The 18467-nt window shown below is 40.4% G+C and overlaps 2 protein-coding genes across 2 annotated transcripts; both read left to right on the forward strand.

Moving 5' to 3' along the window:
- Positions 1 to 105: 105 nt before the first annotated feature.
- Positions 106 to 7810, forward strand: LOC101160240. Its single transcript, XM_023957673.1, has 12 exons — positions 106 to 350; positions 719 to 830; positions 932 to 1025; positions 1634 to 1688; positions 1964 to 2104; positions 2410 to 2570; positions 3845 to 3943; positions 4051 to 4196; positions 5792 to 5963; positions 6050 to 6162; positions 7194 to 7278; positions 7361 to 7810. Exons 1-12 carry the CDS (start codon positions 233 to 235, stop codon positions 7418 to 7420), a joined length of 1356 nt encoding a protein of 451 aa, XP_023813441.1. The 5' UTR covers positions 106 to 232; the 3' UTR covers positions 7421 to 7810.
- Positions 7811 to 9046: 1236 nt separating this feature from the next.
- Positions 9047 to 18353, forward strand: rabep2 (rabaptin, RAB GTPase binding effector protein 2). The gene is made up of 12 exons (XM_004071735.4): positions 9047 to 9269; positions 10933 to 11088; positions 13358 to 13434; positions 13514 to 13882; positions 13991 to 14086; positions 14158 to 14256; positions 15907 to 16020; positions 16378 to 16456; positions 16559 to 16570; positions 16815 to 16969; positions 17305 to 17421; positions 17727 to 18353. The coding sequence occupies exons 1-12, from the start codon at positions 9245 to 9247 to the stop codon at positions 17823 to 17825; spliced, it is 1398 nt and encodes a 465-aa protein (XP_004071783.1). The 5' UTR covers positions 9047 to 9244; the 3' UTR covers positions 17826 to 18353.
- The last annotated feature ends 114 nt before the right edge of the window (positions 18354 to 18467 follow it).

An 18467-nucleotide genomic window follows, 5' to 3' on the forward strand; every position in this document is an offset into this window, starting at 1 on the left:
CAAAGGTGTAAATTATCCATTGGCAGATGTTGCGAGGATGCAAGTTACCCGTAAAACAAAACAAACAAAAAAACTCCATTTCCCATAAGGCTGTGCGCCAAGAAAAACGCCCAAAGTTGACGACGTGGCGGAAAAACGGTTCAAGTGGACCGGGTTGATTCAAACTGGAAAACCGGCTGTGCATCGCTACTGCCAGAAGAAGTTTGTCTTGCGAGCTCACCATAGTGTAACCATGTCGGGGAAAATCAAGAGCAGAAGTGTTGCTAATGCAGACTCGATAGCTGGCAGTGTTTCTAGTGATGAGCACATTTTGCGGGACATTCATCAACTTTACACGGACTCAGAAAGCGGTGAGTGAACAGATTCTCCATCATCACACTCAGAGTTTCTTCTTTAAGAATTTAGTTATAGAAATATTATAAATCACATATGGCATAAATCCCGTTTATAAGTTAGGATGACAAGGGGGGGGGGGGCTAAGTGTTAGCTAAGTTAGCTAAATGATGTGGTCAACTAACGCTGCTCCAGTCACAGCGGTTATGCTAGCGAAGTTAGCCAAGCTGAAGCTCTGCTGTGACTGTAGGGAGCTTCCACGTCTGACACCTCATATTGAGTCTGGTGTTTCAGAGTTTATGCTAGCTTAAAACAAGACTGTATCTAAGCTGTGTTGAAATTGTTACTTTCACCATTGCAATAGTGTATTGTGTGATGCTTACAGGGTTGATAACTGTGGCAGAATCTGTTGGTGTCAAGTTGCTCCCACCCAGGAAAAAAATTACAGTGATGCTGATAGGTAACCACTCTGCTGGAAAAAGCTCCTTTATCAACTGGTAATTGTTATACTATACTATGAAAAGAAAAAATATGTAAAGAAGAATTATGATCTTTTGTTGAAATGGATTTTCTGTGCTCCAACTTGATCTTTTCTCAGGTATGTGGAGGAACATATCCAGCGCACTGGAGTGGCTATAGAGACACAAGGCTTCAGCTTTGTCACAAATGGACGCAAGAGGGAATCCCTCACAGTGAGTGTTTCCATTTCATTGACAAGTTTAGTTTTACTTAAACACACACACACATGCCATAAAAATGTTATTTTCAATTTTTACCAATGAGGCGCCTAGAAACAAAAACACAATTTTGTATATCCATACGTGGATCAGAACAAGTTTACACTTAAAACAATGTCTTAACATTTCTATATGTACGAATATAGGAATATTATTATTGATACATACATATACAAAATATAAATAAACTATGATATATCTAAATATTTATGAATACAAATCTGAATGGTGTGAGGATGCACTTGGGTGTGTTGGGGAATAAAATCCAAATAAGTGTCTATACATGAAAATGTGTGTCAGATTATTCCACGTGTTTGAGTGTGTATATTTCCCTATAAATGTGTAGTTGTGTGTTTATTTGAAACTGAGTGTGTGCTGATTGGAGAGGGAACAGGAGTCAAATACATACTGGGCCCTGTAATAGATGTGATCTAGGCCATGAGGGTGAGAATTTAGGGCTTTTACTTCTCACTCCGTTTCTGATGTTTCTTGTATGTGTATATAATGTTTTCCTATCTTTCACTTCAGAGTATATGCCTCAAATAAAAGATTTTCATTTTTAGGGAAATGCCACTCTTCATCTGTATCCACACTTCAAGACTCTGCAAGACTTTAAAGGTGAGAGTTTTTCTTAAGTTTTGCATGTGATGTATTGGTCTGATTCACTGTGATTCTTGGAGTCCAGTTTTGAAGCTTTACATTGAACGAATGGACTTAAAGCCAAACTTTATGCAACATTAACTTTTCTTCTTATTTTTGATAAGTCTCAGCACTTTGTTAAACAAACCGAGTCTAGAAATGTGCCAATTAAAAAGTCCAACTCCACAAGCTTGATGGTTGTTGTTGTTTTTTTTCTTACTCATTTACACAAGTACTTTCTATGAATTCTTTAGGTGTTTCAGAGTATCTGAGCACAGAAATCTGCACGTCACGGCAGAAGAAGTTCAGCTTGGTGACCTTTGTGGATTCACCAGGGCTGGTGGATGGAGACATGAAGTATCCGTTTGATGTGGATGATGTCATCCTGTGGCTAGGTGGGTTATTCTAGTCCTCTGGAACTGCTTTTGTGAGGAGTTTTTATATGAGGTTGTGAGACATTCCCTAAAAAAAATCAAAGAAAGTTTATAAACTGAACTTTTTATTACGTATTTAGAAAATTTCATGCGAACAGTCACTTTATTTATTTCTTTTTAATCTAGTTTGGTGTTACAATTCATGTTTACAGTGGAAAACAAAACTGATGTTAAAAGCTAAACAGTCATTCAGCTGAGACCAAAATCACCATTTGGGGAGATTTTTCCGTCTGTATCAAATAATGAGGCTTCACTGTTCTTTGCAGGTGATCTTTGCGATCTGATCTTGGTCTTTTTTGATCCTATGGGTCAGGCTTTGTGCAAGCGCACCCTTAACATTGTGGAGAGCCTGAATGAGAAGCACGGCGACCGGCTTCATTTTTACCTGAGCAAGGCTGATGAGGCTGGTGGAGAATCAGACAGACAGGTAAGTCCAAGAAAACTTTATTTAGGTTTTTATATAACCCTAATTATATCCTAGAATCAGAATTTGTGGAACTTTTCAAGACAGAAGCTGGGTTTACATGGGCAAAAGTAATTGGAAAGAATGCCTGATCGGAAGAAAAATGCGCCCTGTAAACACGCCGTTCGGAATAGTCTGCCCCGATCAGACTCGTTCTGATCAAAATTTCTTTCCGATCGAGATAGGTGGGTTATTCCGATTGTTTATCCGATCGTTGTTCATGTAAACAGTTCATTCCGATCGTGTGTCACCACTGCTCTGGTTTACGTCACGCATAGAAGGTGCGGTGCTTCAGAGAAAGCTTTGGAGCTCATACTGGACCGACCGGCTGCTCTGCGCGAATGAACCGTGTCTGTGAGCAGAGCAGCCGGACTTATAGCTTTGTGTTTGCGGACAGGGAGGTGGTGCTTTGTTATGTGTGTGCTCCGGGGGGGGGGGGGGGGGCTTCCGTCCCGCCGCTCTGGTTTAGCGGCTGCCGGACTCAGGAGAACTGTGTGTCTGAGCGGAGCTCGGGCCGCCAGAACACAGCGGCTTTGGGGCGGTGTGTGTGAGCTTTTCAAAGCAGAAATGCAGCTCAGTCCTTACAAACTGTTCAAACAATCAACGTGGATTTGTGTTTCCAGACAAAATAAAGGCTGATGTTATTCCCACATATTTATGTGCAGCCAAGATGCAGATTGCAGCATTTCCCGCATAGATTTTATGTTCATCAAACAAGGCTAATGTTGTTAGCGCGTGTTAGCCTTCTCCTAATCCTTCTTCCTGCTCCGTTCCTCCACAAACAAAAGCACGGACCACACGGATTAAAAATAAAATGATTAGCGAACAGGCACTTCATAATATTCATAACATTAATAAAAGCACATTTAGAAGATCATCTCGTGTGTGTGTGTATATATATATATATATATATATATATATATATATATATATATCTCGTAATTTTTACTTTGTATGTTTGAACTCTGAGAGTTTAAACAAGACATTTCATCTTTTGCAGGTTATTTTTTAGAACGTTACTACCGGGATAAACAAGGAACCACTGTACTTATCTGTCTGTAAATTGTAAATGCAGACAGTGTGTGATCCTAATACAGTGTGCAGTAATGTTAGGTTCATTAGAAGTGTGTAGATTTGTTCTGGTTGATTTGGAAAAGTATCAAAAAGAGTGGTTTGACAGTAAACGACTTCCCTATAAATATGTTTCTGTAACTCTTTCGTATTTCTGGTTGTCCCAGAGAGTAATGATGCAGATCGTTCAGGAACTCTGCAAGCGGCCTGGACTGAACAAATGTGGCTTTGACATGCCCACCATCTACATTCCTAACCCAAACAAGGTGAGAGTTCATTTTCATGTTCATTTTCCCTTTGCATATGAAATCTCCTGTATCTCTCTGATCTGGACTGATTTCTCGTTTGTGTGTGTTTTTGTTGCTGTGTGCAGCCTAGCCGCTGTGTCAACCAGATTGAAGAAGTTTGTCGAACCATCGAGAAGACCATTAACCAAACTGTTCAGAATACTCTCAACTCTCTGGAGAGGGACTGTGAACTCATCAGTGAAGCCATTACAGATTCTATTCATACTGACAGGTGAAAAACAGAGATTGTCTCATTCTTTAAATGTTTTTTTTTCTGATTTGCTTCATCTGTAACACATTTCTTCCTCATCAATTCAATTTGTGCTACACTGACTGCTTTTGATCTCTGTCTATTACTTTAAAAGCTATTGATTCTCATTTTTCAGTCAAATTAGCCTCAGATGACAGGGCTCCAGACTGCGACCATTTGGTCGCATTTTGCGACCAAAATTTGAGAGTGTGCGACTGAATTTTACATCCAGTCGCACATGCGCGACCAGTAAATTTGCCTCCCCCACCCTTTGTATTTTTTTATACATCAAACGTTGAAGGGGCACGTCAATGATCAATGAAATAATCAATGAGACGCGAGCGCACACGCACGCAGGCAGACACACACACTCGCGCACATATTCATTAAACACGAGCACGTACACTCTCGCGTGATGCCCGTCTGTCAGGCGGCCACTGCGTGTGAGAAGAATAGGGAAAGCCACTGTGAGTGGCTAAATGCGTGGAGGGGGAGGGGCCTAGAGATAATCGAGCGCGCGTAAACATCTGTGGGAAGGAATCATCACAACCTGATATGTGTGTGTCTGAGCTATGAATAAGCGAACTATTGATTCGTTCTTCCCACCTGCGGCTAGTGTATGCAGTCCGTGCTGAACTTTTCTCTGGGCCGCACAGTCCCGGAGGAAGGTTTAGGTTTTGGTGACGGTTACGGCGGCGCATCAAACGGGTTACGGCAGCACACCGCTCCCTGTGAGATGAAGGCGAATCTGCAGCGAGACTCTAAAGGAGGAAAGGAAGATGGAGTTGTCCTTAACATTCAATTTAGTTTTAATATTCTTCTCCCCCTTAGTATGATCTGTGTTATTATATATTTTATGATTATTCTAATGTTTTGATGTATGTAGCCTTTTTTAATGAATTGGTATTTTAAATTATTTTAATTAATCACTCCACTACAAAAACCATCAGGACACATGTCCCATAATGCATTGTTTTGTAGTCTGTAGGGCAGCTTTCAGTCAGTTCAGTTTCCAGCTGTGTCCGGGTAGGTTTGCCCCTTGCTCCCACCCCTTTCTCCCGATATTTTTGTGATGATTGACAGGTGATGTTGGAGCAAAAACAAAAATATATGTCTCACACCAGGTGATCTGCGCAGCGTTGAGTTCACCTGGGTGATCTCAAACACGCTTGTTGTGCATCCTGGCTGCACCTATTTGGTGTCACAAAGATAAATTTCCATCCGTTTTCTTTACTTATTTGTACTGTCATGACAGCGATGCTTTTGTCAGTTTACCTGCATCCTCAAAAGTGCAGAATAAAATGTGACACTGAATTTGAAACATCACATTTTAATTTCTGCATCTATTATTAAAGTATTTATTAGTAATACAGTGGAAATTAGTAGATTTGGTTAGCATGTTGATTTACGGTATGCGCCCCTAAATTTTCTGGTTGTGCCCCTAAAATTTTCAGTTAGGGGCCACTGTGCTCCTAGTGAAAAAAGTTAGTCTGGAGCCCTGGATGACTTATTCAGTCGATGAAAATCAATGTAAATAATATGAAAGGCGAGTGTAACCCCTGACCCCTCTGTTGCAGGCTGATTACCTCAGAGAACCGTCGCGCTCGTTGCAAGAGTTGCTTCCTGACTCTGCTGGGTTTCAGTATTCCCCTTGCGTTACTGGCCTTCCTGGTGCTCGGCACAATGTCCAAGGAGCTGCTGGAGGTGGCTCTGGGCCGTGAGGGTACAGAGACCCTCTCACTCTATGTGGTTAGTGTCGATTTTTTTGCTTTTTTATTGGGCTTTTACACAAAAACCCCCTCAAGACTGCCCAAAGCTACTCTTGTATCCCACAGACTCCAGTGCTGAGAGTGACTGACTCCATGTCTGGGGAGCAGCAGCTTTACGTCTGTGGTGGACTCATCCTCCTCTCCTTCCTTCTGCTTATTATCTCACGCTTTTTCTTCAGGTAAGTTCCAAGTTTCCCCAGTTTCTCTGAAAGTTTCACTTTTTTTTTTAAAGCAAATCTCTATTAAAGATTTGATTTGGTTGTAATGCTCAGAAAAAAAAGGAAATTTATTACACTGTTCATCATTTTTTGTGATATTTGATTTGAAATGATTTATTTCAAGCAATTAAATAGAAATAATACACACAAGCAATACAATCATCAGTTATACATTCATACAGTAACTAATAAAACTTTTGATAATTTGACATATTAATAAATATTGCTTGAAAGGGAGTGGAAGGAAGCGAATTTATATAACCCCACCCTGATATTATGTATGAATTTTGCCACCTTAGATTAAATGTCATGTTACTGAACGCCAATTCTTACAAAAATGGACTAAAGGACAGGAAAATGAGTCCAACAGTCTAGAGAAGACCATGTAGAGCAGAAGTGTTGATGGCTGTTTGTCATAAGACCACACTTCCAAAATGCACAATTAATGGTCTCAAAAATAAAAAAAAAAGGAGAATCTGAACTTTCTTAAAGATATTAAATGTTTAATCGAACCAAGGGTTTAAAACACTTTTGGGAATCAGCACAAGAATAACTTTCTATTATCAATTCGGGACTCTTTACATTGGACTGATTTGGTTTTATTTTACAAGTCAGCTAGTAGTTACTTGGTTAACTGAACTGCTTCCAGTGACCCTCATTTTAACGCCTGCCTCGGACTGGAACTGTGACTTCAAATTTTGGGACATAAATGGCACCAAAACTCCCTTTAAGAAGAGTTAGGAAAACATTGTTAAGCCTTATTTTAATTGGAACTAAAAGAGGAAAAAAGAACCGCAAACACTGAATAATAAATATGTTGACGTCTTCAGAAATCAACCTTAGTCTCTTCAGATTAGTGTGGGTTTTAAACCACTGTATGCGATCAATGTGCAGGTCTTCTCTCTACAGAGGATTATTACAAATAAAATTCAAATGTATTGCTTTTTAAAAATTCCGCCAAACTCATTGACTTTCACTTATTTTCTCGGCAGAACTCGATCAACTCTGTCAGGCAAACAGAAAAGACAGCTGCAGGAGAAGCTGGAGTACATCCAGGAGGTAGTCAAGGCCAAAAAGGTAGTGTGCATGTCAGACTCTGAAGTTGTCCCATCACCAAACAATTGAAGGGTTTTTAATTGTTTTGTTTCCCTTCTAACAGAAAAAGCTCTATGAAGAGTATCTACGCCAGAGTGTCAGCGATCATGACATGGACTTATGAAGAAGCCCGAAAATCCAGACAAACATGGGACCAGGGACAACATTGTTTTGCCAAGTTGTGCTCCAGCTGCCAGAACATACACAAACCACTCTAAGACATGGGAACTTTCGCCCTGTCTGTAACATCAATCACTGTGTTCTCTGAGTACCTTTGTGAACGTTACTGTTTTGTGGAGCTGCACCAGCATTTTTTACACACAGATGTTTTTTCGCTAACTCTTCTCTAGAATATTGAATTATGTGCACAATTGTTGGTGGGATGATTGTAAATCAGCAACCAAACCATCACCTTCAAATTTTCTGATGTAACCAATTGTAACCAACCGTCTTTATCCTATGACCATTTTTTTCTGAAATTATGAAAATAAATAAAAATGTATTTTGGAAAAAAGAAAAATTGATTGTTTCACTTTCTAGATTTGTCTAACCTGACGATTTGGGATTATCTATTTTAGCTTCTACAGGTTTTCCCCTTACATCCATTTAATCTCCATTGACTCAGATGAGGCTCTGTCTTTCAATTACGATTATGCCAATTTCAGGCAACATTAAAAAAACCTTTGTTGTTTCCTGGGACATAGTTTCTGTCCAACGGCAGGAAGACATTAGAAATTCACCTTTGGGCTTTGGGACCAGAGCAAGATTATCGGTGTAACAAAAATGCCGAGCAGTACTGGAGCTATCAAGCCAGTACTACTAAGAAATATTCAATGGTGCAACTTTAAACGTTTTTTTTTTTTTAAATATGTTTATAAATGTTTCCTTTTACATGAGAAACATGCCGCAAAAACGTGTTCAAAGAACACCCAAACCACAATTTTCATCTTAGTTCTATATATATAAATTAACCCAAAGAAATATTTGAGCAGGTGTAAAGCTAAATGGGGTTTATCTCATGGAATTTTTTTTATTCTCTTTTGCTTATTTATTTCTGTTCTTTTTTTAGTTTTTGACCTTAAACACAGATTCTGAGGAAAGGTCTATATTTGTTTAGGTCAAATATAAGTTCGGAAAAAAGAAAAACGTTTTTATGCATTATTTTCTTTTTCTAATTGGACTAAAGGAAAGTGTTACCAGGTTAAATAGTTTTGATTTTGTGTCAAAGGGCTATAAGTTATTTTTATTGCCTAAAAAAGGAAGATTTCTTTTCCGTCCCTGATACAAAGGTAAAAAATAATTCTAGACCGAAAAAAATGTATTTGATTTGATAAGAACCAACATCTTAAGCATGAGTTGAGATTCCTTTTTATGCTCAGATTGTACATTAAATTTGTTAAAAAAAAAAAAAAGTATAACCAGCAGCAGAGGACATTGATTTACAGTTCACGTTTGCATAAAATGACATTTTTGAATCGAAGTGCCTGCAATTCTGAATTATATGACTGTTCTGGCCTCAAGACAGACTACAAAAAGAGTCTGATTGACGGAACTATGCAAATACAGAAAGGGGGATAACCAAGTCGTGGAATATGCATATTAGTTTGAACTAAAAATATAAGCATATTTTTAAAGTTGAAGTAAGAGTCAGTAAATCCAATGTGTTTGGATCGCACAGCGATCAGGACAGGCGTGGATGAATCAGTGGCTGAAGCATTCCAGTCTATGGGCTGAACTGGCCTCTGGCTCTGGCATTTGTGGACAGGAAGGACGTTGACGTGTTTTCCGGACGCTCAGACCGGGGAAAGTTGTTTCCTGAAGTTGTCACTATGCTGACAACGTCCACGCCAAACCTCTTTTGCGTGTAGAAAATGATCAGACGAGCGTTTTAAAACTCCTCCTCACTACACTTTGCTTTTCTTCTTCTTCTTAAGTCCCTAACGAGAGGATGAGCTCTAAAAGTGAAGACACGGGTAGGAACACTGCGAGTTTAAGTGTATTCTCTGACATTTTAAAATGAAATTATAATCAGACTTGTTGCCTATGTTTAGTGGAGTCTGTTGTTGTCCTGGTCAGCGGTCCTGGTCAGGTAAACCGGCCTGTCGTCTGACCAAAGACTTGAAGTCGGCTAGCTGCTAGCTAATGCTAACTGACAAGTGTTAGCTTAAAAGTGTAAACACTGCTTTTGAACTCTTATCTAATATAACCTAACAAACAAAAATGCTTATTATTTATTTTAAATGTGTTGCTTGCCTGTCTAATAAGTTCAAGCTCCACTTTGTACTTTTAAAGTGGAAGGAACCTGTTGCATAAATTACTATCATGGTCAGTACAGTTCGTTAGAGATTTTAGCTAATTTAATCTTTAGCTTAATAGCATTAAATGCCAACATCATTTTTGTACATTTACAAGAAAAATCGCAAACGTATGGTTTTGTTATTTTTTTTCAAATTAATAATTGTGGCATACATTCAAATGAACTAGCATGACATAACAATCAATGAAGCTATAACAAAGCATTTTTTAACGTAATCATTTTTAGCCAATCAAATAGGTAACTTAAAGATGCCAGATGGTTTTTTTAGGTGTTAATAGTTGAAACAAAGGCAGAGATAACTCTATGGTTTTTGCTTTCAGTTTTCCATATAGGAGGTCTATGTTTTTTCTAATGTTCCAGATGTTACAAATCTATAATAATTTTTGCTTTGCTACTCATTTTACCCCAAAAATGATGTTAAATAGAGAAACATCAATGATTTCAACCCGATTTTACTGTTGGAGGAATATTTACACATTTACATCTGTTAAATTACTTTTTTTTAATTAAAACAATTTTCTTTAGAATTTTTGCTCACACTTGGTCCTAAAAATCTAAAACTTTTTCTTGTACCCTAAGCCTCTTTTTTTTCTGCACTACACTTTCTTTCTAGAGTTAAATAGACTTTTTATTGTCAGAATGAAACACGTGTGATGGCTGCTAGAGTTTGTCTATAATCAACCTTAAAACTTAGTTTCTGGATTTGTTTAGGGTAATTGTCTGTTTTTGCATTTCTGCACGGTGTTTACCTGTGACTAATGTTTTCATGTCCACTGTATGTTTTGTCTGTATATTTTGTGTTTACATTTTGTCTGTATTGTACGCTTTTTTTATGACTACAGCTTTATGTAATGAGCTTTACAATCAATACTAAGCAGTTTTTGATTTGTGAAGAATTTAGGTCCCTTTTGGACAGAAGTTGACTTGTGTTTTGTAATGCTTTTCACTTCTTTGGGTTTCTGTTTATAATTCTGCCACCCCCAAACTGATGTTTAGTCCTTCATTTAGTTCCTTTAAAGGTACTTTCAGTTTCAAGGATTTTTCAAAATAAGTCTACCCACTATAACTGCATGTTTGTTTATCTCAAATTCAAAGAGATAAGTAACATTATATCTGAATTGAAAAAGAATTCTATTTTGTTAGTTGTTAACTTGCAAAGAGATTTTTGGTTTACTTTTTACTCAGTAAATGACAAAATTCTTCTAACTCAGGCTTCAAAATTTGTGTTCAGTTCCTTATGCATTCTTTAAAGAACAAATGTGAGCTTGATTAAGAGGGGGAATTGACATATGCCTGTGTTTGTCTTTCTTTCTTTGCAGAGGTGAGCCTGCAGGCCCAGCTTGCGGAGTGTCAGGCTCAAGTGGAGCACTGGCAGGGTGTGGCAACAATCTGCGAGCTGAGCAAACAGGAGGAACTGGCAGAGCTGCAGAAACAATGCGATCAAGAGATCCAGTCTCTGCAGGAGGCCCTAAGAGGTCAGTGTATTGTTCAAAACATGGCAAAAAGCTGCAAGTATTTGTATTTCTTTATATATTTTCTAAAATGTGCTCAAGCTCAGGAAAGACCTGCTGTTATGAAAATTGTCTTTTTGGTGTTTTGAACATGTTCTATGGCATTTTTTTGATGATGAAGGACATCCACTTTGTTGTTCACTGCTGTTTCCCTGCCTGTCTTAAAGAAGCGGCATGACCCAGTGCCCAGCCCTCTCAGCACCTGCACAAGTCACTGCTTCAGATTTGGACTGTTTTCTGTTGGTTTTGGTCACAGAAGGCTGAGACACTTGACTCATTTATGAATTTATGTACCTTCCCATTCCTAACCCATAGAGTTCTGTATGATGTCGGTCCACCTTTTGCAGCTACTACAACTCTTCTGGGAAGGCTGTCCACAAGGTTGAGGAGTGTGTTTATAGGAATTTCTTTTACCATTCTTCCAAAAGCGCATTAGTGAGGTCACACACACCACACACACACGAGAAGGCGGGGCTCTTAGTTTCTGCTCTAATTCATCCCAAAGGTGTTCTGTCTGGTTCAGTTCAGTTCAGTCAAGTTCATCCACACCAGACTCTGTCCTCCATGTCTTTATGAACCTTGCTTTCTGCACTGGTGCACAGTCATGTTGGAAGAGGAAGGGACCCACTCCAAACTGTTCCCACAAGGGTGGGAGCATGGACATTTTCAAAATGTTTTGGTATCCTGAAGCATGCAGAGTTCCTTTCATTGGAACTAAGGGGCCAAGTTTAAGTCCTAAAAAGCAACCCCACTCCATACTCACCTCCTCCACCAAATTACACACTCGGCACAATACAGTCAGAAATGTACCGTTCTCATGGCAACCTTCAAACCCAGACTCGTCCATCAGAATTGCCTGATGGAAAAGTGTGATTCATCACTTCAGAGAAGGCGTCTCCACGGCGTGCTTTACACCACTGCATCTGGCGCTTTGTGTTGCACTTTGTGATGTGGGGCTTGGGTGAAGCTGCTGAGCCGTGGAAACCCATTCCATGAAGCTCTCTGCATGCTGTACATGGGCTAATCTGAAGGTCAGTTTGGAGCTCTGTAGGGACTGACTGTGCAGAAAGTCGGTGACCTCTTTGCACTTTGAGCTTCAGCGTCTGCTGACCCCTCTGTCAGTTTACATGGTCTACTACTTGATGGCTGAGTTGTTGTTGTTCCAAAACTCTTCCATTTTGTTATGATTGATGAGAATTTCTGTTGGAAAAGGCCTCTAGCTGTGTTACGACCCCTGGTAGTTGTCTGCTTGTCTTGTGTGTGTGTGCGTATGTGTATGCATATGTGTTCTCAGCTCATGTAGAAGTCCAGCTCCTGCACAGCTGCTGACTCCGCCCCTCTGCAGCGCTGATTGAGGCTGCTACCTATGGCCTGGCTTGGAGGGAAGCTTAAAAGCTCCGAGGATCCCCTGCTCCAGTGGGAAATTCCTGAGTGGGAATTCGTTCTTCAGCCTGCCCCTGCTGTCCGCCTGGCCTTAGCTTGTGAAAGCTTCTGGTTTCCCCCTTAGCTTTGATTCTGGCTTTGTCTTTTTGTTACATTTACTCTTGTAGTCTTTTTGTTTGCATTTTGAGTAATTCGGTGTCTTGCTATAAAGCCTGAGAATTTAAGTTATCCTATTATTTGTTGCACCTTTGGTGTTGAGTTGATTATTTCTCTTTTAGTCCCCTATGAGTGTTATTTGTCACAGAATAAACGGCTGCGTGGCCAACTTTAACCCCGCCCGGTTATCATAATTTTCTTTATGTTACACATTTCTACCTCCTCTCTGAAGAGGGACGTAACAAGCTGTGATGTAGAAGCTTAGCTGGGCATTTTGATGCATCTGCTTGCAGACAACTAGATCCTTGTAAATGGTCGTTTTCCTTGTCCGAGCTGGCATCTGGCTCAAAAATGCACGGCTGAACAGCTCCAATATTGCTTGTCATTTTTATTGCACTGGTAATGTTGGGTGGAGGGGCTGTAAGCTAGCGGGAGGAAATGTAAACTGATGGATGATGGGAAGTGCGGCTGGCTTTCTCTGCACCAACAGTCCTGCCCACAACTCTGTGGTGAATATCTGACAAACTCCTGCTGCTCTGCAGAAACTATGTCCTAGAAAACAACACAGGTTTTTAACTAGGCAAAAAAGGACACAATCATACTTAAAAAGCTACTGGGAACCCTTTTAAAATCGATCAAAAGTGGAATGTGGGCTACATGGGTTTGTTTTTATTGTAGTGTTTTGTGTTTTCAGAAACAGCAGCACAGTATGAAGCCAGGATTGCTGTCTTGCAGTCACAGCCTTCAGACTGGAGGAGAGGACACAAAACGGTTTGTTTGCAACCGTTTCCCTAAGTTATTCAATGTAGTTTTTGCATATGCTGGACTTATTTGTCTCTGTCGCTGTTAGACCAACAACACAAGAGGACACACAGACCTGGATCCCTCAGCTAGTGACTCCCCAAAATCTGGCATTTATGGCATCGTGGAAGAAGCAGCTCCCTCAAGGGACAAGGACCAACGTCAGCCTTCAGAGCTAGAGGGCGTGGTGGAAAGAGAAGGGGGTCCCCTCACAACGGAGGGGTATTTCTCCAACTGTGACTCAGCTTCGTTGTCTTCCTTCTCCATGGACACACCCTCTTTGCCTAGAAAACTCCTCACTCAGGACGACACGGATTCTCTGGTGTCCACAGGAACACTGGTGCCCGAAGCCATTTACCTGCCGCCAGCTGGACATCGACTTGTCACGCACAGTGACTGGGATGTTCTTAATGCACAAGTAGGGATTAGAAACTGAGGTCTTGTTTATTTCTTATATGAAAGACGAGTCAAACCTTTAGCCTCCCAGTGCATTTTGTATTTAATAAGATTATTGTTTGTCGGGCAGCTGTCAGAGCTGCGTGGGGAGGTGAGTCGGCTGCAGTCAGAGAAAGAGGAGCTGGAAAGAGAACTGGAGACCCAAACCAACCAAACTCATAAACAGGTGTGTTTGTGTTCTCATACGATGCACAGAACATGTGAGCTGAAGAGCTGAAGCCCTGAATGCTCTTGCAGGTGTCATTGCTGCAGTCTCAGGTGCTGGCGTCAGAAGGCCTCCTCCAGGATCTGCAGAAGTCTTTCAGCCAATCACAGAATGCGGTGCAGAGCCGACTGGTGAGTGGGACACGATGTCAGAGCGAATGGAATTATCAGTATTGACCTGTTTAAAAAATGATGAATCTATGAAAAACTTGGTGTCTTAAAGTTCCGGCTGGGCACAAACCGCAATTATTAATTTCTCCTTTGTGATCAATTTTCAAACAGTTAAAACTTCTGTGAACTAAAGGGGACACCATCCATATGTTCCTACCAAATCAGAGTCCCTGATTGGTCAAAGTTCTACCTGGTTTAACTTTCAACACACAATCTTTGGACACGCATTTTGCCTGAAAACAGTAGTAGAAACTTGAGTAGCGACACATGAATGCGAGAGTTTTGAACGTTGAAGCTTGAAGCACACATAATGCGCGTTAACATAGACTTATAATATAAAGTGGTCACTTGAACGAGCGTCACCGAGGGCGGTGTGAACGTAGGTTTAAAGATATGGTAAGGACATTAGAGTAGAACCGCTGGTCTTCCAGAGAGGAAGCCTCCTGGACTCCACCCTGGGAAGGTGTTCTGGTGATGTTCCACTAGGCGGAGACCCCGGGGAAAACCCAAAACATGCTGGAGAGACCACATCTCTCTGCTGGCCTGGGAGTACCCACAGAGGAGCTGGAGGATCTGGGGAGAGAGAATTCTGGGGAAACTTTTCTTGGACTGCTGCCATAGCAACATGGAGGAGTGAAAGAAAATTGACGGATGGAGCTGACCCACATGGCACTCCTTCATCTTGTTTTTTTTTTTCATTCATTTTCATGTTTGGCCTCTACTTCACTGATCACACCAACTGTGCATTTTACTCATGGTCATGGACTCTGACCTGAACTTTAACAGCCATATCAAGTCAGTAACATCAGCGGCATTTTACCATCTGAAAAACATTGCCAAAATCAAAAACATAATGTCAAAGCCAGACCTGGAGATACTTATTCCTGCATTTGTCTCCAGTAGGTTAGACTACTGTAACGGCCTGCTCACCGGCCTCTCCAAACGAGCTGTAAAACAGCTTCAGTACATCCAGAATGCTGCTGCTCGAGTCCTGACCAGAACCAGGAAGTATGATCACATTAGTCCTGTGCTCAGGTCTTTGCACTGGCTCCCTGTACCTCAAAGAATAGACTTCAAAGCAGCTCTGCTTGTGTACAAGTCTCTCCATGGCCGAGCACCAAAGTACATCTCTGACATGTTAGTGCCATATGAACCATCTCGTACTCTGAGGACCTCAGGGGCCGGCCTCCTGTTTATTCCCAGAGTCAGAACTAAACAAGGGGAATCAGCGTTTCAATATTCTGCAGCTAAAATCTGGAACAGCCTCCCTGAAGGCGTAAGACAGGCCTCTTCTGTGTTCATGTTCAAATCTAGACTTAAAACATTTCTGTTTAGCCGTGTATATGACTGAAAGATCCTATCTGCACTTTTCTTTCCTTTCCTTCCTTTATTTTTAAATTTTAAATCAATTTTCAAATTTTTTTTTCTTTTTTCTTTTAAAGTAAATTTTACGTTGATTATTTCTATGATGTATTGTGATTTTAATGCATTTTTCTGTTTTGTGAAGCACCTTGAATTACTTTGTGTACGAATTGTGCTATACAAATAAACTTGCCTTGCCTTGCCTACTCATGTGAAGGAGATGTTGACATAGGCTTTTATTTAATATAGGCGGAGTTGTCTCTTTCTCAGCGGAAAATGTGCAGTGATCTGTCCAGACTGAAAGGAGAAGAAGTCGAGGAGAGTATTTCAGACACCAGTTTGTCGCTGTCAGCAACTCTGCATGTAAGGTTACTGCTTTACCTTCACATTTATAGAAGTTGCATCTCCTGCTCTTCCTCTTCCTCCCTTTAGAGGTGCCACAGTGACTCATTCGTCTCCGTCTAACCCTATCCTGTGACGCTCCATACATGAAACATGTATGAGGTTTACATGTTGTGGTAACTGGAATTGAAACCTGCTGGGAGCTCGTTTGAGTTCTGCTTTTGTTGAGGAGAAAACATTCAAATCTCATAAAAAGAAAATACAAAAAGTCACTTTTATGAGCAACTTTTAGATGTAAAATATTACAGAATAAATGTTTTGTTCTGCACTGCTTTGTTATGATTGTCTTATCTGCTCACGGTTGAACTCATCCATCAGGGGGCGCACTGTGAGGAGCGCCTTCGCATTGAAATAGTCAACCTGAGGGAGCAGCTGGACACTCGTTCAGAGGAGAATGGTCTGTTAATCATCCTTCCTGTCGCTCGTCCCAAAGCTAAAATTGTTTCTTAATTTGTCCTCTTGCTTCCTTCCTGCTCTGGCTTTGAACTGCTGTCATCAGAGGTTTTAGAGGGTAAGTGAGCCGCCCGAGCTTTTATTATTAGACTGCTAAGCCAATTAGTAAGTGCTGTGATTAGTGTGAGGTGACCTTTCATTCGGATTTATTTAACCCTCAACACTTCTGGGCTGTGTGACGAGAACAGGATTTTCTAGCTCTGTGAAAACTGACGGTCACACTTAAAGGACTCATCTGGAACTCTAATAATGTCTTTGCATTGGCTCAATTTAAAGTGCCATGTTTGGGATTGTGTGCACAGTGCAGCTGTCCACACTGAGGACAGAGGCAGAGAAGATCCAGGCTCGGAAGGACCAGCTGCAGGCTGAGCTGCTGGCCTGCCGCACTGAACTGGAAGGCCTGCGGGTGGCGCTCACACACGTACAGGGCACCAACAAAGCCTTGGGCACTGAAAAAGTAAATCCTGCTCTGAGAACTAAATGTCCCTTTTTAGCAACTGTAGGGTAAAGTCATTGAAGTCTAGTATTTTTATTGATCCCCTATTATATATATTTTTTGAAAGTATTTATGGTAAAGTCATGGTAAAGGTGGATTTGAAGAAGATGTTAAAGAGACTACTACCATATAGGTGTTTGAAGTGACAGCTTTGTTAAATTCAGTTTTTCAGACATGCAAAAGAACAAAGGGAATTCAGCCGGTGTTTGAGAAAGCCAGCATTATATTTCTCATTTATTCTCCAGATGATTCATCCAGATAAAGTCCTGTTTTTTCTTTTCTTTCTGGGCTGACAGGCAGCTTTGCACCAACAGTGTCTGGAGCTGCGCAGCCAAGTGATCAGCCTGCGCTCGCAGCTGGACACCAGCCAGGCTGTTCAGAGAGACTTTGTAGAACTCTCCCAGTCGCTGCAGGTATAGAATGGAACGACTGACTTAACCTGTTTTACAATACAAAAGTCATTGTTGGTTCCCCTCTGTGAACGGAAAAGGGGGAGGGATATCTCAAACAGTTAGTGATGGTTTTGATCAATACGTTCAAATTGTTTTTGATGTTTTTAGACGTATCAATTTAATTTAGTCAAATCTGTTTTGTTGAACAGTCAAAAGCAATTTCTGATTTTTACACCTGTCTGTTTCAGTTTATTTCAGTGACTGTTTTGGATTTCTCTTTCATTTGCTTTTCTGTCTTCACATTTATGACCTTCATCCTCCTCTAGGTCAAAGTGGAGTTGATACGGCAAGCGGAGAGTCTGGAACAAGTCAAAGAAATCTTGGAAGAGGGAGTCAGAGAAGCTGAGTCTGCTGATGCCTCTTGAGTTGTTGAATATGATATTTAAATCATACCGGATGGACCAAAACAAAAACCCCAGAAGAGAGGGTTGTTTTTTTTAAAACCACTGAAACAGAGACTTCGGTAGAGGAACCACTGGAATTTTCAGCAATGGTGCTGCTCCTGAGAATTTTTGTTTTCAAAAAACCTGAACAGTAAAAACCTGGATCCTGTTCACAAAGGACTGATTCACAAACCTTTCATGTGCCCCAACTGATCTGATCACCAGAGTTTCTTACACTATTTTGTCATTTTTAACAGAATTCTCCCTGTACTTTACTGACAAGACTTTAAGTGTCAACACTATTGCAAAAGACCTGTCAATTATAGGCAACTGCAAATCACTCAAAAACATCCAAAACACTCCACTTTTCTATAAAATACCTGCTTTTATATGAAAGTATCATGTTTTTGTATGAAGCTATGCCTTAACAGCCATCAGAATTTAATATATAAAAAGAGACTAAGTGGATTATTAATAAAAAAACACAAGTGATGCACTTTTGGGATATTATACAGTATTTTTTTTTTTTATCATTTTCAAACACCTGTTTTTATTTTCCTAAAAAGTATACGAGCTAGAATATATATTTTATACACCTCTTTATTCTTTAAGAATAAAATAAAC

Source organism: Oryzias latipes, chromosome 8 (genome assembly GCF_002234675.1).
Source record: "Oryzias latipes chromosome 8, ASM223467v1".
NCBI lineage: Eukaryota > Metazoa > Chordata > Actinopteri > Beloniformes > Adrianichthyidae > Oryzias > Oryzias latipes.

Excerpts from the sequence above, each read along its gene's own strand:
- LOC101160240 (XM_023957673.1), top strand. The coding sequence starts at position 233 with ATGTCGGGGAAAATCAAGAGCAGAAGTGTTGCTAATGCAGACTCGATA. Across the intron at positions 3,944-4,050 it reads ACATTCCTAACCCAAACAAG|CCTAGCCGCTGTGTCAACCA; the intron begins GTGAGAGTTCAT and ends TGCTGTGTGCAG. Across the intron at positions 4,197-5,791 it reads GATTCTATTCATACTGACAG|GCTGATTACCTCAGAGAACC; the intron begins GTGAAAAACAGA and ends CCTCTGTTGCAG.
- rabep2 (XM_004071735.4), top strand. The coding sequence starts at position 9,245 with ATGAGCTCTAAAAGTGAAGACACGG. Across the intron at positions 9,270-10,932 it reads CTCTAAAAGTGAAGACACGG|AGGTGAGCCTGCAGGCCCAG; the intron begins GTAGGAACACTG and ends CTTTCTTTGCAG. Across the intron at positions 17,422-17,726 it reads AACTCTCCCAGTCGCTGCAG|GTCAAAGTGGAGTTGATACG; the intron begins GTATAGAATGGA and ends ATCCTCCTCTAG.